Raw genomic sequence first — 22,856 nt, forward strand, 5'->3', positions numbered from 1 at the left:
ATGTCCAACAGGTTTGCTCTCCTCAGTGAAGCACCCGCTGAGAAACCTGAAAGAGCTCTGGTTGTAGGTCACTCTATCTTGCGGCACGTGAAATTAGCTAGGCCTTTAGGGGCACCAGCAGCTTTAGTTAGGTGTATACTGGGCCAGGCGCCGGACATAGCAGGTAATCTTAGGGTCTTAGGCAAGCACAGGTTTTCAAAGATACTTATTCATGTAGGAGCTAATGATATACGCCTTCGTCAGTCTGAGGTTACTAAGAGTAACATGGTAGAGGTGTATAAATTAGCGAAGGCGATGTCCGATGCAGTAGTATGCTCTGGCCCCATCCCAATGTGGCGTGGCGATGTAGCTTAGAGCAGGTTATGTTCGCTGAACTGCTGGATGTCCAGGTGGTGCTCCGAAAACAATGTGGGCTTTATAGATAACTGGACTATCTTTGAGGGCAAGGCTGGACTTTAAGGGCGGGATGGTGTCCATCTTACTCGGGAAGGTGCTGCTCTCATTTCTTGCAGTATAGCACATAGTCTCAGAACAGGCCTAGTTAATCGGTGACAATCCAGGGCCAAGGCCAGGGAGCAGACAAGCAGACTAAACCGACCGTCTGCTAGCTGCACTGAGTCGTCACTTAGGTTCCACCGTATTGAGACTGTGTCTGTTCCCCGAGCTAACCTAATTAACATAGCCAGCACCGTTGATCTGAAGCTAGGACTGTTGAATATTAGATCTCTTACGTCTAAAACGCTTATTGTTAATGAAACCATTACTGATCAGGAGTTTGATGTACTGCGTTTAACACAAACGTGGATTAAACCAAACGAGTTTGTAGCATTAAATGAAGCTAGTCCTCCCGGGTACAGTTACATACATCAGCCCCGTCTAAGTGGCAAAGGAGGAGGCATCGCAGTCATCTATAATGGTAATGTAGGCATCACACAAAAACCTAGTCATAAATTCAACGCATTTAAAGTTCTTTATACTAACATAACATACGTAGCCACTAAAAATAAGTCTACCCAGGTGATTCCAGTAATTATTATTTACAGACCCCCAGGGCCATATTCGGAATTCCTATGTGAATGTGCGGATTTCATCTCTAACCTGGTTGCTTCTTTAGACAAAGCATTAATTGATGGAGACTTTAATATTCATTTTGATAATCCAGATGACCCTCTAAGAACTGCAGTTGTGTCCATTCTTGATTCAGTAGCGGTTAATCAGAATGTAATAGGACCCACTCGTAGTGGTGGTCATACTCTTGATTTAATACTAACATTCGGATTAAATATAGAAAATATAGTCTCATTTCCACAGTCTGAAGCTATCTCAGATCATTACCTCAGCTCTTTTAAAATGTGTCTTAATCATAATATATGCACCTTGCCACATCACCATGTCAAACGTACTTTCACATCAACAACTGAACAGGGTTTTATCAGTAATCTCCCAGATTTATCAACCATGATTGGATCACCATCTGATCCAGAAGAACTTTACCAGGCAACTAAATGCTTAAAATCTGTGTTCTGCAACTCGCTAGATAAGGTAGCTCCACTTAAAAGAAAAATAATTAGGGAAAAAAAGCTAGCACCCTGGTATAGCGATCACACGAACTTTAAAACAGACCAGTCAAAAACTAAAACGTAAATGGCTTCACACTAAATTGGTAGTATTTCAAATAGCATGGAAGGAGAGCCTTTTGAGCTATAGGAAAGCTTAGTGCTGCTAGATCAGTGTATCTCTCCACCCTAATTGAAGATAACAGAAATAATCCTAGATTCTTATTTAATACTGTAGCAAAATTAACTAGGAATACGACCACAATAGAAACACGCACACAATCATTATATAGCAGCAATGACTTCATGATTTTTTCAATGGTAAAATTGAAAATATCAGGCAAGAAATTCAAACTATTAATCTAAAACTGGACAGTTTTATAACTAACTCTGTAAATGATAATATAATAATATCAGATCAACAATTACAATGTTTTACTCCCGTTGAAGAGACTGAACTAATTTCACTAATTTCATCATAAAAATCATCAACCTGTATACTAAATCCTTTACCTACTTGTTTCTTCAAACAGATAATTCCTGAAACAATCAAACCTCTTTTAAAGATAATCAATTCTTCCCTTAGCATTGGCTATGTACCTAAATCTTTTAAATTAGCAGTTATCAAGCCCAAAAACCTGACCTTGACCCCTGTCAGCTATCTAACTATAGACCAATATCAAACCTCCCCTTATTTCCAAGGTCCTAGAAAAGGTTGTAGCACAGCAGCTGTGCTCATACCTACATAGGAATAACATTCATGAAATGTATCAGTCAGAATTTAGGCCTCATCATAGCACAGAGACAGCACTGGTAAAAGTGGTAAATGACTTACTGCTGGCCTCTGATCAGGGTTGTGTCTCCTTGCTTGTGCTGCTTGACCTTAGTGGAGCTTTTGATACCACTGATCATGCTATTCTCCTCGATAGACTGGAAAATGTAGTAGGCATTAAGGGAACGGCCCTTTCCTGGCTCAGGTCTTATTTGACTGATCGTTATCAGTTTGTAAACGTAAATTGTGACTTCTCTTCGCATACTAAGATAAAGTTTGGTGTCCCGCAAGGCTCTGTTTTCGGCCCACTGCCCTTTTCTTTATACATGCTACCTCTGGGCAAAATTATTCGTAAACATGGTATTAGCTAGTCTTTCTTTTTGAAGCTCATGTAGATAATATCACTAGGATTGCTTTCTTTCATCTCAGAAATATTGCTAAGATGAAATATTGAAGAAATATTGTCACTACACGATGCAGAAAAATTAGTTCATGCTTTTGTTACCTCTAGGTTGGATTATTGTAATGCCGTACTGTCTGGATGTTCCAGTAGATGCATAAACAAGCTCCAGTTAGTCCAGAATGCAGCAGCGAGAGTCCTTACTAGAATCAGAAGATATGACCACATCACCCTTATTTTATCCACACTGTATTGGCTCCCAATCAGATTTTGTATTGATTATAAAATACTACTATTGACCTATAAAGCACTAAATGGTCTCGTGCCACAGTACCTGAACTTTTGGTCTTTTATAATCCGCCATACCTACTTGGATCAAAAGGTGCAGATTATTTGTTGGTACCTTGAATAGTGCGGGCTACAGCTGGGGGTAGAGCTTTCTCTTACAAAGCCCCACAGTTATGGAACAGCCTTCCACTTAGTGTTCGGGGCTCAGACACAGTCTCAGTGTTTAAGTCTAGGCTGAAAACATATTTGTTTAGTCAAACCTTTTGTGAATAGTTTTTTCTTAGGTACAGGGGCAGGTCTGGAGGGTTCACAGGCATAGAGTGTTGTGGTGAACTGCGATGTTTGGATGCTGTTGCCAGACACCTCCAATGAAAATGTAGATAATGAAGTGGTTGAACATAATGGCGCTGGTGGCGTAGAAATTGGAAGCGAGCCCTCTGAAGTTACGAGCATTCTGGTTGAGGCTGAAGGTGGAATCAAATATATGATTGAACCCAATGACATAGGATTGAGGGGATCTGTAGAAAAAGGAATGTTAAATGAAGTTACTGATGCAGTGGAGCAAATGATAGAGGAAGAACATGACATAGAGTGTGTGGATGATGAAGTGCTCTTTAAAATACCCACCAGTAAAAGAAAAAGAACCAGAGCAAAGGCGGAGAAAGACAAGCCAAACTGACAGTCGGAAATGCAAGTTGATAAAAATGAGACTGATACCAGTACAATTGATGACTCTGATAGTGATAGAGATGACAAAAGGCACAGCCAGAGCAGGAGAATTACTTACTCTTTTGAAAAAGTAAGGTCTTTTTTACAAAGAACAAAAAATATGAAAAAAGTTACAGATTTCTTCCCAGACTGAAAGATGTTTATTGATGCGGTTGGAATTGTAATTGGGTGAGAGGTGATTGTTTCTTGTGATTTTAATGTATGTAATTATTTGATCATTAAATAAAGTTCGGTTTTTAATCTAAAAAAAAAAAAATTGCTCTCACTCTATGTCGAGCTACACATGCTACTTCTGAGATGCCAGTGATCCTGACCCCTTCTGCTTCCTGGACCTGCCTGACCCATCCTGATGCCCTAATTCTGGTTGGAGTTCTCATCGGGTGAGTTCGCTCGCTGCTGCTGAGGGTGGCCCCATATTGGACGGCCTGAAGAACCGTTTGGATTGCTGGGGATGGTGCCACCTGGGGGCTGTGGAGATGGCTTGGGGATCACATATGGGGAGCTGTACTGTCATGGCTTGGGATTGCGATTGCTGTAGTGGCTTTGAGGCTGCAGTTGCCATGAGCACCTTCGTACTCAGGACTCCCATCAGTGGACGGTGGATAGATTTTAACCAACCAGACTCCTTGCGAAAACTGTGATGAATTTACTGGTTGCGCAGTTGCACTATTTGTCCATATAGTACACAATAATAGAAGGGATTTATTTATGATTGCACTATCCGTTGCACCCAGATGAGGATGGGTTCCCTTTTGAGCCTGGTTCCTCTCAAAGTTTCTTCCTCATATTGTCTCAGGGAGTTTTTCCTTTCCTTTCCGTCGCTTCTGGCTTGCTCATTAGGGATAAAGTCATGTATTTACAATATATTTTTTGTGAATCCATTTATTTCTGTTAAGCTGCTTTGTGACAATGTCCATTGTTAAAAGCGCTATACAAATAAAATTGAATTGAATTGAGTTTGTGGTCCCCAGGTCCCTGAGATCTACCATTCTCCAGTGCCTACATGATGATATGGGGCACATGGGTCTGGAGAGAACTCTAGATTTAGTTTGGTCAAGATTCTATTGGCCTAAGAAGACCATAGACGTAGAGAACATGATAAAGACATGTGGACATTGTGTCATAAGAAAAATGCCACCTGAAAAGTCAGCACTTCTTGTGAATATCCAAACAACTTGCCCTATGGAACTGGTAGACATGGATTATCTATCTTTGGAGCCCAATAGTCACAATACCAAAGACATCTTAGTTATCACGGATCATTTTACGAAGTATGCTGATGCAATACCCACAAAAGCAAAGTCATTTTGGGAGCAATATTTTGGGCGTTACGGATTCCCAGAGCGCCTGCTAAGTGATCAAAGTGTAGGGATTTTGAGTTCATTAAATAACTAAAGTGCGCACCAGTCCCTATCACCCTAGGGAAAACTCAGAGCATTTCAATCGAACTCTTCTTGGCATATTAGGTACCCTGAGTGACGAGAAGAAAAGTCATTGGCGTGACTGTGTGAAACCCCTAACCCATGCCTACAATTGCACCAAGAACGAGGTCACTGGGTTTAGGCCGTATGAGTTGATGTTTGGGCACCAGCCTAGACTCCCAGTGGACATTGCATTCTGCTTTCCCGTAAAGAATGACACTCCTAAATCTCATTCCCAGTATGTGAGAAACCTGAAAGCACGATTCAAGGAAAGCTACTAGATTGCTGAACGAAACAGGTGATGCTTTGACAAACCAGTAAGTGAGTCAACGCTAGAGGAAGGTGATCAAGTACTTGTGAGGAATGTGCGGTTGCGAAACAAACATGAATGGGAGTCCATTGTATATAAAATACTTGAAAAGATGGGAGACCTACCAGAGTACACTGTACAGCCTATAGATGGAGAAGGTCCGATCAGAACTCTACATAGGGATCTCTTACTCCCTTGCGGTGACTTGTCTGATCCAGAGGAAGGTGAACAGGTCAAGACAAAGCTACACCGACCAAGGACCAGGCATAGTCAACCTCAGTTGTTTGAAGAGAACTCTGATTCTGAGGATGACTTACCGGTTTGTTCCATCCAGCCATCTGTTGTTCCTGAGGAAAGGTTCGTCTGGGTGTATGAAATCCCAAAGACCCCGCAGCCCACGACTGACCTCCCAGCTTCAAGATGAACCTCATGAAGAGCATTCTGTATTGCCTGCTTAACCTGCTGGAACACCTTCAGTAGTTGAAGCAGAGGAGTCAGAAGTTATGAATGAGCAACCACATACTGAAGTGGATATAACATTACCAGATGTGACAAATGAAACTCCAGCTGTTACTGCTGATGCATCTGTTGTTTACTTAAAGAGTCCAGGAAATGAGATTATTGCTGAAGTTCATCAAGACACTGATACAGAAACTGCTAAACAAGGTACTGTTCAGCGAGGTACTGATTTGAGCAATTCAATAACTGATACACGAACTGATGAAAGAAAAGAAACTGAAAATGAAAATACGCATGCAGAAACAAATGACACTACTCGTAGACCGCCACCCGGTCTCTTCCACTACCCTGAATTAGGTAAGCCCTTAATCTCTTTTGCTCAGAGTCTCTTAGAAAGCTTTAATCGAGCACTTTACACCATTAATGAATATGATGTTTCCCCAATTGATGTAGTATACAGGTGCTGGTCATATAATTAGAATATCATCAAAAAGTTGATTTATTTCACTAATTCCATTCAAAAAGTGAAACTTGTATAATGTATACATTCATTCCACACAGACTGATATATTTCAAGTGTTTATTTCTTTTAATTTTGATGATTATAACTGACAACTAATGAAAACCCAAATTCAGTATCTCAGAAAATTAGAATATTGTGAAAAGGTTCAATATTGAAGACACCCGGTGCCACACTCTAATCAGCTAATTAACTCAAAACACCTGCAAAGACCTTTAAATGGTCTCTCAGTCTAGTTCTGTAGGCTACACAATCATGGGGAAGACTGCTGACTTGACAGTTGTCCAAAAGATGACCATTGACACCTTGCACAAGGAGGGCAAGACACAAAAGCTCATTGCAAAAGAGGCTGGCTGTTCACAGAGCTCTGTGTCCAAGCACATAAACAGAGAGGCGAAGGGAAGGAAAAGATGTGGTAGAAAAAAGTGTACAAGCAATAGGGATAACCGCACCCTGGAGAGGATTGTGAAACAAAACCCATTCAAAAATGTGGGGGAGATTCACAAAGAGTGGACTGCAGCTGGAGTCAGTGCTTCAAGAACCACTACGCACAGACGTATGCAAGACATGGGCTTCAGCTGTCGCATTCCTTGTGTCAAGCCACTCTTGAACAACAGACAGCGTCAGAAGTGTCTCGTCTGGGCTAAAGACAAAAAGAACTGGACTGCTGCTGAGTAGTCCAAAGTTATGTTCTCTGATGAAAGTAAATTTTGCATTTCCTTTGGAAATCAGGGTCCCAGAGTCTGGAGGAAGAGAGGAGAGGCACAAAATCCACGTTGCTTGAGGTCCAGTGTAAAGTTTCTACAGTCAGTGATGGTTTGGGGTGCCATGTCATCTGCTGGTGTTGGTCCACTGTGTTTTCTGAGGTCCAAGGTCAACGCAGCCATATACCAGGAAGTTTTAGAGCACTTCATGCTTCCTGCTGCTGACCAACTTTATGGAGATGCAGATTTCATTTTCCAACAGGACTTGGCACCTGCACACAATGCCAAAGCTACCAGTACCTGGTTTAAGGACCATGGTATCCCTGTTCTTAATTGGCCAGCAAACTCACCTGACCTTAACCCCATAGAAAATGTATGGGGTATTGTGAAGAGGAAGATGTGATATGCCAGACCCAACAATGCAGAAGAGCTGAAGGCCACTATCAGAGCAACCTGGGCTCTCATAACATCTGAGCAGTGCCACAGACTGATCGACTCCATGCCACGCCGCATTGCTGCAGTAATTCAGGCAAAAGGAGCCCCAACTAAGTATTGAGTGCTGTACATGCTCATACTTTTCATGTTCATACTTTTCAGTTGGCCAAGATTTCTAAAAATCCTTTCTTTGTATTGGTCTTAAGTAATATTCTAATTTTCTGAGATACTGAATTTGGGGTTTTCATTAGTTGTCAGTTATAATCATCAAAATTAAAAGAAATAAACACTTGAAATATATCAGTCTGTGTGGAATGAATGTATACATTATACAGGTTTCACTTTTTGAATGGAATTAGTGAAATAAATCAACTTTTTGATGATATTCTAATTATATGACCAGCACCTGTAGACTGAAACATAGGCCAAGCATGAGGGGACTCATGCAGAGTCGAGGCGGGAGGGTGTAACCCCATGAAAATAGGTTACTAATACAGATGTAGTAGCATGTAAATTCCTATGTATCCCAGTAGAGTGGAGCGTAGAATAAGCAAGCATTTTTTTCTTTCTACCCAAGACTTTTCTTGGAAAAGTGCAGTTGAATGAGCTCCCTATTTTTGTTGTGAAATAGTACAGAACAGTCATGAAATCTTGAATATCTTCATCTAGCTATACTGCTATAGTTTTTAAAAGATTCTTTTTATAAAAAATAAAAACCAATCGGAGTATAGGAATGCTTAATGTTTATAACCAACTTTGGTACCAGGTATCATAGTTAGTTTGTCTTTTACAACAGTGCTAATGCGTTCACTGTTGCCCCAATATTTTTTAATTCATGGTCTGAATTCATTAAACTGTGACTTCTATATATTATCTCATGGCCTCAATAAATTCTCATAGCCTCAAAATATTATCTTGGCTGAATATATTACCTTGTGTGCTCAATATATTATCTCATGTCCTCAAAATACTATCTCATAACCTCAATATATTAAATTGTGACCTCCATATATTATTTTGTGGATTGAATATATTATATATTTATTGCTACAGTCCAGTGCTACAAGGTAAACATACTCCCACGTAGTTCTGAAAGAAACCAGACAAATGGTTTAATGCTTATCATTATTTTTATTTTCTTTGTGGCTGTGCTAAAAAGAGAATAAAGCCTACAGAAAGTTTTTAGGTTTCATATTTAACTGACTGGTGAAAAGGTCCATGTTTGTCATTTCTTTCTCATTGAATTTTTTTTGCCATGCTGCAGTACCATCTACTGGTACATGTATAAGCTATCAGAACAATGTCCTTCTAATAGAAGGAAAATATAGAAGCTTGCAAAAGAAAAAGTGCAAAAGTTCTTTCTGAGTCTCTAACATATAGTAATAATCCCATGTTTTCAAATAATGATGAATTTTCCAGCCTGCTAGCTGTTCCTTAAGGTAAAATTATCTCTGATAGTGACTTTTAATAGGATTTGTGGAATGTTGGGAGAAAGAAGCTCACTACAGATCAGAGGCCAACAGATTTCGGTAGACTTCGTAGAATAAATTCTGGGACATGCTGTTATTGGAAAATAATCAACTTCGGGATGGTAACAGTAACTCCACTTACACATATCACACCACCCCATTGTTGATTATTTTCACAATTTCCAGCACAATTTCCAAAAATTTTATTCCTTAGTTAATCTACTGTATATGGACTATTAGAATTTAAGACATTTTGTTAAAAATGCTACAAGATCTAGGGGCAGGTTTTTTTATCCCATCATGACTCAGAATGTGACATTTCACTTCAATGGCTTTCTAGCAATGAGAGTGTAAATAATGTTTACTTTTAAAATCATTCAACGGATTACTAACCAAGTCAATTCTATTTTTATCATCCCATCAATGCACTTGTACACAATGGGGTGAAATACTGAACCTTCAGAATCATGCCTCAAAATACAAGAAAAAGTAGGGGCTCCATATGCATAATGACACTGTGCAAATAGTGTAAAGAATATATTACAAGAAAATATGTCTTAAGTCTTAATGAGACTTAATAATCCTTAATATAATGTGATTACATATTCTATGCATGAAATGTATAAACTGCATTAAACAAAAAAAGACAAACACGCAATCTTTTCTAGAAAATGGGGGATCTAACCAAAATATGAAATTGTGAATTTTTACAAGTCATAATGGTTACAGTTTCAATTTTTTCTGCTTAATCTACATTTGAACTGCTGAACATTTGCCCACTTTTGGTTACACAAGTATTGTGGTGGAAATCACTGAGGAGCGTGAGGATATAGAACTCCCTCTCCCTGAGAACTCACTTTTAACTGTTGTACAGTGCCCAAAGCAAAGAGGAAACCACTCTTTCAGGATCTTTAAAAATACATTCCTGAATTTTTGCCCCAAAAAGGCGTAGATTATGGGGTTCAGGCAGCAGTGACTGAACGCTATGGTTTCCACCCACTGCATAGCCATGTTCAGGTCCTGATCCCACCGACAGGTGTTCATGTAGCCCAAGTGATGCAGGAACTTCATGAAAATGATGATGTTGTAGGGTGTCCAGAAGAGGAAGAAAACAATGACCAAGACCAGCATGAGCCTGACAGCTTTGTGTTTCTTCTGAGACTTCATGGCCATTAAGATGGGGATGATACGTGAGTAGCAGAACACCATCACTGAGAGAGGAATAATTAAGCCAAGGATGTTCAGCTGAATGTAAGAGAATGATTTCCACCCTGTCCATTGTGGATATTCCACACTGCATGTACATCCATATGATTTGTTCTTTACTTGAGAGAAAATGATGGTTGGCAGAGAAGCTCCCAAGCTAAGTGCCCACATAAACAAAGCCAGGCTTATTCTAGCTCTGATAGACCGGTGCTTGGAGAAAAGGAATGAATGGGCATGGACAATGACAGCGTAGCGGTCCATGGTCATGAGGATCATGAAGAAGATACTTCCATAGAATCCCAACATGTAGAGCGCTGTCACTGCATGACACATGAAGTCCCCGAAGATCCACTTAGTGTTGGCAGCGTAGTGGGCCCAGAAAGGCATTGAGATAAGGAAGAGGATGTCAGAAAGTGCCAGGTTGAAGAGACACAGATCTGACATGTTGGATGTTTTGTGGTACTTGACCAGGACACACAACACAAGGCCATTGCCAATGAATCCTACAATGAAGACAATGCTGTAGAGTGTAGGGAGGAAGACTCTGCTGAAGTCCATTATATAGCTGTTGTTGCAGACCTGGTACCCGGTGCCATTATCTGTACTTAGGTCATAATAGTCAGAGAAGTTCTCAGCTGTTTAAGAAAAAAAACATTGCCTTTATTGTTATGCATCACTAAATACTGTAATAATGTTAATATTTAATTAAAATAATAAAATAATATTTAACATACAGTAGTAATGAGCGTAGTCCTCAGCTGTTTATGGAAAAACAAAAGAAAATGTTCTCTTTATGTTCTCTAATTATCACTTATTGCATGAAAATTTACAATACACAGTTATACAGTATACTCAAAAAAGAAAAAAAAAACAATAACAAAAAAGCCTAATGCATGTTTTGTTGTGTGGCTGCACAACAAAAAAGTAGGTGAACCTACTCGCAGTTTGGCTTCTTTTTCAGCTAATGAACACACTGGTGAAGACGTGACAGTTTTATAATTTTATTATTGTACTAAAGCACCATCTATTGGGAGAGATAGGTATTGTGGTAACTATTTAAGATCCACAAATAAATCTATTAAAAAAAACATTTTACATAGTAACTAATCCTTAGCACATTAGAAAATAATGAATCAAAAACTGGTAATAGATAAGCATTACTATTTTGGTACCTCATTCTCTTAATTAATATCATGACTTGCAGTATTACTAAAACTCATTTACAATATGAAGGGTTTGTTTGGAAATAATGTAGGATAACCAAAATTATAAGCTATAATGTAAGTTCAGACAATTTGAGACCCTTTGTTTTGTTTTGTTTTTTTTTCAGCACACCCCAATTCTAAACTAAACCCAACCACAATATATTTTAAATACAAATAAAATATGCATATTGTTACATTTTTCACCTGCGGTTTGAAACACAAGTTGATAATACAGTGTTCTAAAATCATGACTGTACGCAATGCTGAGTTAGGACTTAAAAACTACTCTTAATAGCATATGCCACAGTCAGTGCGTGAATGGATCAACCGCCTGCAAGATCGTCACCACAACCATTTCTATAACACACTAATAAAGTGGGTTGATTTTGATGATGCTGTCTAAAGTCAGCTTAGTGGTGCTGTCTTTGAATTGTGAAGTGTCTCAAGGTTTAAATACTTAAATAACCTAAACTCTGGGTTTAACTATATCGTGTACATGTTGTGTTAATAACTGTAAATATTATTTATTATTTCTCATCAGTAATTATATTAATTTAAAAAAAAATAGTTAACAGGAAGTTAATACTATTATCATTATTAATGGATGTTCACATATGTCTCACAGTCTGTTAATGCATATCTTTCATTATTTCCTGATGTGGTAAGGATTAGTTCATGTATTAATTCATCATTATGAAAGCATTAGTTAATGTATTCCATTTGTCGATGGTATAGTAAAGTGTTAGGAAAATGTCTATTTATTCATTGTTTTTTGTCTATCTTGTCAATGAATGTATAGTCAACAAGTTTTTTTGAGACTCAGTAATAAATTCAGGTCAAATAAAAGGAAGTCTGCTATTCAGCTGCACAGTGTCAGTTTTAATAAACGCTCTAGAGATTTTAGACACACTTTACTAATTATATTGATGACCATTAATGGCTACCAAGCAGTCGCTAGATTCTGCAATAATGTAAAATGGAAAACATGCACCTACTTGTTGTCATGTTTGAGGAAATTGATGCCATGATTCATCAGTCCAAGTGTGAGTGTGAAAGTAGGCTTTGTATATTAGCGTATGACAAGAGGCTGAGCTATGATTTTTCTGAGGTGGGGCTTTGTCCTGCTGACAGAGCAGTGGACATATAAGGGTTAATCTACTTCTACAGCTAATTTAAATAAATCCATGTAAGGGAAAAAAAACAGGAACATGCAAATCCAAACACAAGAACTGTACCAAGAATATCCTATTTCTACATCTTAATATTTATTAAACGGTTGTGACGATATGTATTACATTCAAATGGTAGTAAATATTAATGACAGACACGTGAAATTGACTCAGCAGAGTGCTTATGTCTTAGTGTCTTCATCCCCACTGAGTTCTTTCTTTCTTTTTTTTAATTGATGTTTAATACATTTACACTTTGACATGGTTAAACCCACACAGGATATAAATTAAATAAATAAATAGTAAATAAATAATTACACAAAAAAAGATGCATGGAAAGTATTGAATCTGTGATTTTAAATAAGTGCACAAGGAAGGCAGGATTGACTGCAGTGCCTAGGCTAAAGATTTAAAGATTTAAGAAGGCATGGGGGAGTAAAGGTGTTCTTAGCATGGAGTGTTTCAGTCCAGTGTTTTTATAAAGTAATAAGAGACCAACAATATTAAATTACCAGTAATCATTCATTCATTCGATCATTCATCTTCAGCAGTCACTTTATCCATGTCACAGTCATGCTGGATCCAGATCCTTTCCTAGGAACACTAGGCAGAAATAAACCCTGGATGGGAAGCCACTCCTTCAGAGTCTTGCATCTTTCAAATGAGCAAAATAGCATGTTTATTCAATTTACCTCAATTAATCCCAGGAAGCCTAAAAGGAAACTCATGTGGACCATTGGAGAACATGTGAAACTCCACACAGACAGTAACCAGAGCTCAGGATTGAGCCTGGGATCCTGGTGCTGTGAAGTGGCAATGCTATCCGCTGCACCACTATGCTAAGTAAATTCGGTTGCTATCATATTACTATGGAGCCACTTAAGTGACGTGGTGGTTATTTATAAAGTTATTTTTTAAGGTGTGGCCATATTTTGTGGCCATTAAATACTCTAAAAACAACTTTTTGTATTTTAAAAAGTGTGAGACAGAGAAATCAAATAAATCAGACTGTTGTGGCCACAAGAAACTAAGCATGGAGATGACTGATTGTATTACAATTTATATCAATTGCGAAATGATGTATAAAGACATGCTGATTCATGTCATTCCATTAAACAGAGCAGTAACTTTTGGAGCTTTTGGAAAATGTCTTTACTGGAAGCCTACAGGAACAGGTAAGTAAGCCAAAAGTTTGTGAAAATGCAGGCTGATTACTTGAATAGATGTTATGAAAGCCTTACTGTGTATTTACATATCTTTGTGATGCAGTGATGTGATTATATCAGCATGTGTTGGACAAACAACAGGGTTCATAGGAAAGAAACTTCCCTTGTCACTACATGCCCATCTATGTGAAAATTTTAACCAGAAGAAGCACAGAAAGTTATTATCATTCTGAGAAACTAACCTTGTGACACTTCTAGATAAACAAGCTATTAGATAAGGGGCTACACTTTCAATAAGTGTTGGGGACAACATAAAGTGTTACTGAAAATGGTGTGGCATGTGTTATTCCAAGTTAGTAAGTCATCTTATCATACTAACTGTGCATACTTCTCATATTAACTGTTCAGTTGGTGATGGGAAATAAAATCTCCAATGATTTTTTTGGGGGGAACAATAACAAATGCTCAGTATATATAAAGGTAAATTTACAAATGCTCAGTATATATACTTTAAACTTTTATAATTACTTTAAAAATATGAACAGTTTGAAACATTATCTCATATTCCTGGATTCCAAATCAAAACATAGTTTACCAGTAAATTATGTTAAAAACTATGTTGAAGATTTTAAACATGGGTTCTCCAAGAATGTATGATTATGAGATAGACACCCACCAGCCAGCTCACCCCTATAATACAATAGATACCAACCAGGGAGGTTGAAGGCTAACAGGTCTTCCTCTGAGACACATGAATTCTTTTCTTTTTTCATAGGGGAGCATAACACACTTGGGGAAAAGTGCTATCTGCCCTGTTCTGCATACATGAGCTTACTGATGCCCACGACTGGCTAGTGTTGCTGTAATTGACACATGGAACAGCCAAGCAGATAAAGAATTCAGAAAAACATGCATACACTTGTGCCCGATGTAGTGCCACTTCAACCAAAAACAGCCAGTTCTCTAAGTGCCTGAAATTTTGCATTAAGAAATGGTTAAAGAGTCTTTACTAAAAGAAACCTGTTACACATAAGAAGGAAAACAGAAGGTTGCTTATCATCTATCCACTAAAAATAGGACCGAATCTTTAGGAATTTCTTGAAGCTCTTCCTTAACAATTTTGCAATTATGAACCAGGCTACAGTCCAAATGTTTGCCATTCTGAGTCTCCATTCTCCAGCAATAATGTCTCTCCATTTTCTCTTTCCAGACCTTGAGCAGCTGTCTCTACATTAAAATGTTCAGTTCAGTTAAATTCAGTTGGATTTGTGTATCATTTTAACAACTGACAATGTCACAAAGCAGCTTTACAGAAATCCAGTTGTAGATTTAGATCCCTAAGAAACAAGCCAGAGGTGGCAGTGTAAAGGGAAAAAAAATCTCTGAGATTTCTGAAAAAACCATGTGACAAAGATGACATTTTTTTCCCATTCTGAGAGATGATGTGAACATTAAGTGAAGCTCTTGACCTGTATCTGCATGATTTTATGCATTGTCCTGCTGCTGCATGATTGGCTGTATGGATAATTGGGTAACAGTTTATTTTAAGGAACACATATAAAACGTTAATGAGGGTATTTTTATGTGTTTACTAACGCACAAATTGGACACATGTAATTTGTTTATTCAAGCTGTATTATTCTTTATTCACATGTTCCATTTTTTAATGACTTATTCGGGTTTTCTTAGCTCATAAGTATTTATTGCACATTATTATAATTACTCATTTTCAGCTAACACATCTAGCTTTGCAGCAGTACAGATCTTTAGGAATAAAGACTAGTACATAGTGAATGAACTTTTCACACATGTCTGATTTGTGCTTTATTAAGTAAATAACAAAACCTTTATTAATACCTTATAGTATGTGTTCCTTAAAATAAAGTGCTACCGATAATTGCATAAATGTATGTTTACAGCAGGTTTACAGGGTAATTAAGGGCTTAATGAGTGTATTTTTGATCATATGTAATTTAATGAGAGTAGCCGGTTTATTTTTTTGTGGTATATATTGACATCCCAGTTGGAGTCGTGAATAAATGATGCTATATAAATCACCCAGAGAGGAAATTCAAACTACCAGCTCTGTTATTACAGATCATACAAATAATTACATGTTTGTACGTACTGATTCACGGGCAGATATAGGGTGATAGAGGCCCTTGGGCTTGAACTATTATTTGGGGCCCTATACTTCCACCATGACATGATTAAAAAAAAACAACTGTTCCAGATGGGGGAAAAAAATAAAGCTGCTATAACACATAACAGTAGCTACTGTAACAACAAACAACAAGTAGTATGTATAAATTTGTAAAATTTATTTTGGAGTGATATAGTTGACATTCAGAACAGATATTTTAAGTTACAAAAAATTCAGAGAGTCCAACTTTAGAGGTGCAGTATAATCTAGTGCATAATATTGTCCAATGTATACTGGAGCAACATTGTCTACCTTGCAGAAAACACCATACTGATATGGAATTAGCAGATAATGTATGATATATTAACAGCTTCTCTTGGCCACTCTCATACATCAGTTGCATGCTGTGATCATACTATGTATTTTATCAATTAAGTGGAAAAGTAAATGTTAACCATGCCAAAAAGATACAATAATTACCACAGAATTGAACAGAAAAAAGTATAACACTTCCATATGAGTGGTTAGTAACCAACAATATAAAAAAATACATACAGTATAATGCTTGAAGACAACACTGTGTTAGTTTGTCATATTGTGCACAAATCACTAATGTCAGTCAACTCATTTTTCATAACATCTTGTGTTGATCATATGTGTCCATGATTTTTTGTTTTGTCTGAACACTAAACACAAAAATGTCAGCAGTCTTTTTTCTGTCTTCTTTTAATCAAGCCTTACTTGATTAAAATCAGGACAATTTAAAAGAAAGACAACAGGTAAACAAAGTAGCCATTTTTAATCATGTTTTACTAAATACAATTTTAGAACATGTTAAGTTTATTTATTCACTTGACCTTTTTTATCACAAAATGAAAACAGTCAGTAAAATAATGTATCTACCAGGGTTAATGTGCTTTTACATAAACTCAACAGATCAGTGTGAAAAAAACAGGAATCATGCTCTGAAATAATAAGCAAAACTGGAGCTTTGCTTTATAACAATAAAAACGAAAAAGGAATCATGCTTTGTCATAATTCATACTTACTGAATTCATCTGATTGGTCAGAAGGTGTTGATTAATTATCTTTAACAGCATTTCTCACAATAGCGCTGGCTGTAATTTAAATAGTATATTTACATCAATGCACTTGTTCTAATATGTTACTGTTTCTATAGTAACAACTTATACAGATACTTGTTTGGAGGAAGATCTAAGGCTAATAATATTATTTTCCAAATTGTGTAATTACTGAAAAGGTGAAGTTTTCTGTAATCAGATGTTTGTTTAACATTTTATTTATAAAGAAAATACATATTCTTAGTAAACTGTTCTTAAAAGGGGCTTGATACTTGCTGCAAGCAATATGTGCACTATTAGTTTAAAATGATCTAATTATATAAAGCATGTATAAACTGTACAATACAGCAAATAGTCACGAGCCTACTCTGGAAAAAGGCCCATTTTTGTATTATGGATTTGTGGACTTTTTAGAAATTGAAACAGGCTTTGGCCATAACAAGTAATAACGGTTACTCTTTTGATTTTGTCTTTGTGCTGGAAATTACTGACGAGCGTGTGTGCATAGTGGTCATCCTCTCTGAGAACTCACTTTCATTTGTTGTGCAGTGACCAAAACAAACAGGAAATCTCTCTTTCAGGATCATTAGAAATAACTTCCTGAATTTCTGCCCCACAAAGGCGTAGATTATGGGGTTGAGGCAGCAGTGACTGAACGCTATGGTTTCCACCCACTGCATAGCCATGTGCAGGTCTTGATCCGACCGACAGGTGTTCATGTAGCCCAGTTGAAGTTGCAGGAACTTCAGGAAGATGACAATGTTGTAGGGTGTCCAGAAGAGGAAGAAAACAGTGACCAAGACCAGCAGGAGCCTGACAGCATTGTGTTTTTTCGGAGACTTCATGGTCATTAAAATGGGGATAATACGCGTGTAGCAGAACACCATCACTGAGAGAGGAATAATGAAGCCGAGGATGTTCAGCTGAACGTAAGAGAATGATTTCCATGTCTTTTCTAGATATTCCACACTGCATGTGGCATTTTCTGCTCGTGAGAAAATGATGGTTGGCAGAGAAGCTCCCAAGCTAATTGCCCACATAAACAAAGCCAGGCTTATTCTAGCTCTGGCAGACCGGTGCTTGGAGAAAAGGAATGAATGGGCATGGACAATGACAGCGTAGCGGTCAAAGGTCATGAGGATCATGAAGAAGATACTTCCATAGAATCCCAACATGTAGAGTGCTATCACTGCATGGCACATGAAGCCCCCAAAGGTCCACACAGTGATGGCAGCGAAGTGGGCCCAGAAAGGCAATGAGATAAGGAAGAGGATGTCAGAAAGTGCCAGGTTGAAGAGACACAGATCTGACATGTTGAAGGTTTTGTGGTACTTGAGCAGGACACACACCACCAGGCCATTGCCAATGAATCCTACAATGAAGACAATGCTATAGAGTGTAGGGAGGAAGACTCTGCTGAAGTCCATTACATAGCTGTTGTTGCAGACCTGGTTCGTGGTGTCATTATTTTTACTTAGGCTATAGTAGTCAGAGAAGTTCTCAGCTGTTTAAGAAAAAAAAAAACATTGCCTTTATTGTTATGCATCACTAAATACTGTAAATAATATTTAACATACAGTAGTAATGAGCATAGTCCTCAGCTGTTTATGGAAAAAGAAAAGAAAATGTTCTCATTATCACTTATTGCATGAAAATTTACAATACAACAATATACAGTTATACGCTATACTCAAAAAAGAAAAAACTATAACATAAAAGCCGTAGGGAGGAAGGCTCGGCTGAAGGCCATTATACTGAGATTGTTGCAGAACTTTTGTTGAAGAAAATTATTGACATTTTGATGTCAGAGACTTCGTCTGTGAAATGAACCATCTACACTTTTGAAAATTTTATTCATGGTTAGATTTATAACAACAACAATAATAATAATAATAATAATAATAATAATAAATTTGCTGATCACCTGACTTTCTGCCTGTTCTAGTTTATGGTTTTTGCTTCATGTTTTAGAATTGTTTGCCAGTGTCTTTGTAATAAAACGCTAACCTGCACTTTCAGCAGGTTTTTAGCAATAGCAGAAAGCAGCTATTCAGTTGCACTGTGTCAGCATAAAATGATCTAGACATTTTAGACACACTTTACTAATTGTAGTGAAGCTCATTAATGGCTACAAGGCAGTTGATAGGGTTTACAATAATGCAAAATGGAAAAGGTGCACTTACCGTTTGACATGTTGGAGCAATTCGTGACAATGTCTCCTCAATCCAAGAGTGATTGTGTATATACTGGTATATGACAAGACGCTGAGCTATGATTTTTCTGAGATGGGGCTTTGTCCTGCTGTCAGAACAGTGAAGTCCATAAAGGTTAATGTACTTCAGCTACTGGAATTTTAGCACATCCATGTGAGGGAAAAAAAAAACAGGAGCATGTAAAATTTTATATGTAAAAAAAGTTTATATGTAAAATACATATTTTTAAAATATATTTGTAAACTTCCACAAACAAGAAATGTACCAAGAATATCTTGGTCACACATCTTAATATTTATTAAATAGTTGTACTGATATGTATTACATTCAAATGGTAAGATATATTAATGACAGATACCTGAAATCAGTGTGTTAGTGTCATAATCCCCACTGCTTTCTTTTGATGAAAAACAAGATATAAAGAAAACCATATAAATAAATCAACTGAATCACACCAAACTAAGCATTTAGGTGATAGAAAATATTACAATTTGTCAATCTTAATGACATGCTGATACATTTCATTCAATAACAGACATTTGTAAACATCTCCAGCAGTCACTGAAAGATGGATCCTTTAGAATATGTTTTGAAAAATGTAATTGCTGTGGTTGCCTACATACCGTCTTCACTGGGAGCCTGCAGGAAAGAGTAAGTAAACCAGAGTGTGTGATTGAGCAGCCTATAAATGGGCTGTTACAGTAAAAATCTCATTGTGTATTCACATAAATTTGTGATATAATGATGTGATCATATCAGCATGGATTACGCAAACATCACGGTTCGTAGGAAAAGCAACTCATACTCTTCCATATCAATACATGCCTATCTAAGTGAAATAGTCTTATCTCAGACAAGGCACAAATATTTATAATAATATCTCCCAAATGCCTGAAATGTATTACAGACATCATCCTGACAAACTAACCTTGTATGGGTAGTGACATGTTAGATCATGGGTTAGCACTGCTTAGCAGGGTTAGCACTGCTTAGCTAGTTAATGCTAATATTAGTTACCTATCTATATGCCAACATGAGCTTATCTGTATTCTAAAGGAGACTGTTATCATTTGCACTACATCGCACTAATTCTGGAAGTGGCTAGTTAATGTACATATTAAATTACACATTAAATATTTACATTGCTGTGTAGGTTAGCCTTTCACCTTTAATTCACTGTATTAGGATTCCAGTGGGTCAAAAGTTTACATACACCATGTTGACTGTCTCTTTAAACAGTCTGGGAGATTTCAGAAAGTAATTTAATGACTTTTAGAAGATCCTGATTGGCCAATGGCATAATTAGGAGCTAATGGGTGTTTACCAGTGGCTGATAATGGGTGTGCACCATTGGGACTATCTTTAGAGACAGTGCCTTTTTGCTCTTGATACCATGGGAAAACCAAGCAAATCAGCCACGACCTCCACAAGTCTGCTTCCTCCTTAGGAGCAATTTACAACTCAATTTACTCTACAACTGAAAGTACCACAAGCATCTTTTTGGGACTACACAGAGACTGTGACTTTCAGGAAGGAGGCACTAATTAACTCCCAGTGATGAACAAACTTTGGTCCAAAATGTTCCACTGAACCAAGACAACAACAACATAGGAACTGGTGAAGGAGTTGGAGGCATCAGGTACCAAATATGTACATCCACCATTAAGAATCCTAAATCACCATGGCCTGAAAGGCTGTCGCACAAGGAGGAAGACCTACTCCAAGACCGGCATAAAAAAAACAGACTGAAGCTTGCAGGTAATCACCAGGATGAAGACGTAGCCTTTTGGAGAACAAAAATTGAAATGTTTGGCCATCATGATCAGCATTATGTAAGGAGGAAAAAGGGTAAGTCTTTTAATCTGACAAACACCATCCAAACTTTGAAGCATGGGGGTGGCTGCATCGTGTTGTGGGGTGTTAAAGGGAGTGGTGCACTTCACAAAATAGATTGGCTCTATTTTGTGTAGTTGGCTCTTCTAATGTGTGGAGTTGTGAAAAATGAGTTTGAATGTCTTTAGCTTAAGTGTGTGTGTGTGTGTATATGTATATATATATATATATATATATATATATATATATATATATATATATATAAAATATAAAAAGTTTGGCCTTAACTCTACCTCTTCCCAAACTTCACTTTGCAGCTGTGCCATTCTGTCATGTTTGTACCTGTGCCAATGTGCATGAAACTTGTTTCTATAAATTGTTCATATCACACTCTCCAGTGTCACCCAAATGAGGATGGGTTTCCTTTTGAGTCTGGTTCCTCACAAGGTTTCTTCCTCATATCATCTAAGGGAGTTTTTCCTTGCCACAGTCGCCTCAGGCTTTCTCACTAGGGATAATTTTGTCTAACATCTAGGACTGTTTGCATGTTTTTGTTTCTGTTTGAATGTTTTTTATTTCTTATGTTCTGTAAAGCTGCTTTGAGACAATGTTCATTGTTAAAAGCGCTATACAAATAAAATTGAAAAAAATTTAATTGAATAAAGGAGGTGGCACACCGGACACGCTGGGTCACATAACAACACGTTCTAAAAAAATGTTGATTTCAAAGAAGGTACCTAAAAATGCATACGTCTTGAATTGAACGTTGACTCTCGATGAAAATGTGAACTTCAGCTTGGGCAAAGTTGGTGCTGTGTAGTACGGACGCATCTTGTCCTAACCATGATGCTCTGTGTATCAAATGCTAGAGTGGTGTATTCTGTAAAAGCCAATGTCAAAGCCTTAGTAAGAATGCTTGGTAAGTAATAATAAATGTGTTCAGAGAAATACAATGAAGTATTATCCTAGAAATTGTATAGGCAGATACAGTCTGTTTCTCTCACTGTTAAGTCAGGTGTGATGTGCACACTGGTGGCTGATTTAGTGACACTGCAAACAAAGACAGACAAAGTTCTGGGAGTGTCTGAAATTTTTCATTAAATTCTCAGACTGTAATTGCTGCTTTGTTGTCCATGTTCATCTAAAAGCCACCTACAGGAGAATGCAGGGGTGGACTTAGAGTGGTGAGGGCCCCTAGGCCCTTACATACACCATGACATGATTCTGCTGCAACCAGATAAAATCAAGGCTGCTATAACACACAAAACTGTAGCTTTTTTAAATCATAGGTCTGTCGTTAGAGGATCTTCACTGTATAATCTGAAATAGGGAACGCCTAATCACACAGTCTGTTAGAGAATTCGGAGTGAATTCTATTGGCATGATTTCATACAGTTTGAAAAGGAATACTTTTAAAAGACTATTGAAACAGTCGTAACACCAGCTGGACTCTATTTGACACTGAGACTTGTTGTTGTTTTGACATTTTGGTTGGCTCTTCTAATTCATTTCATTTGAATATGTTCCTTCTTGACTGGACTACAGATAATCTAATGCCATTTATCAAATTAGTTTGTGTGCACAAAGTGACTATGTAGTTTACTCCAAAATAAACAGTGACTTTGATTAATAAATTTTTTTGTTTTTTGACAAGGTTTGAATCTGGATTAGTGATTCTAAAAGCCCTCAGGTATTAACCATGTAGCATTGCCTAATATCAACTGTAAGACACTAATAACCTCTAATACTGTCTCCAATAACATACACATATACAGA

The 22,856-nt window shown here is 37.5% G+C and overlaps 1 protein-coding gene and 1 pseudogene across 3 annotated transcripts; both read right to left on the minus strand.

The window, feature by feature from the left end:
* Positions 1 to 8,653: 8,653 nt before the first annotated feature.
* Positions 8,654 to 12,535, minus strand: LOC113534027 (C-C chemokine receptor type 5-like; annotated as a pseudogene).
* A 1,303-nt stretch (positions 12,536 to 13,838) lies between these two features.
* LOC117596879 (C-C chemokine receptor type 5) lies at positions 13,839 to 20,754 on the minus strand. 3 transcript variants are annotated; one of them, XM_053233010.1, is made up of 4 exons: positions 19,871 to 20,754; positions 19,606 to 19,640; positions 19,218 to 19,379; positions 13,839 to 18,538 (listed from the first exon to the last, which is right to left on the minus strand). In XM_053233010.1, exons 3-4 carry the CDS (start codon positions 19,225 to 19,227, stop codon positions 17,487 to 17,489), a joined length of 1,062 nt encoding a protein of 353 aa, XP_053088985.1. In that variant the 5' UTR covers positions 19,228 to 19,379; positions 19,606 to 19,640; positions 19,871 to 20,754; the 3' UTR covers positions 13,839 to 17,486. The 3 variants fall into 3 exon arrangements, with proteins under 3 accessions (XP_053088985.1, XP_053089000.1, XP_034158870.1); XM_053233025.1 differs by having other exon boundaries at positions 19,218 to 19,376; positions 19,606 to 19,644; XM_034302979.2 differs by having other exon boundaries at positions 19,606 to 19,644.
* Positions 20,755 to 22,856: the final 2,102 nt, after the last annotated feature.

The sequence above is a fragment of the Pangasianodon hypophthalmus genome, chromosome 1 (assembly GCF_027358585.1).
Source record: "Pangasianodon hypophthalmus isolate fPanHyp1 chromosome 1, fPanHyp1.pri, whole genome shotgun sequence".
NCBI lineage: Eukaryota > Metazoa > Chordata > Actinopteri > Siluriformes > Pangasiidae > Pangasianodon > Pangasianodon hypophthalmus.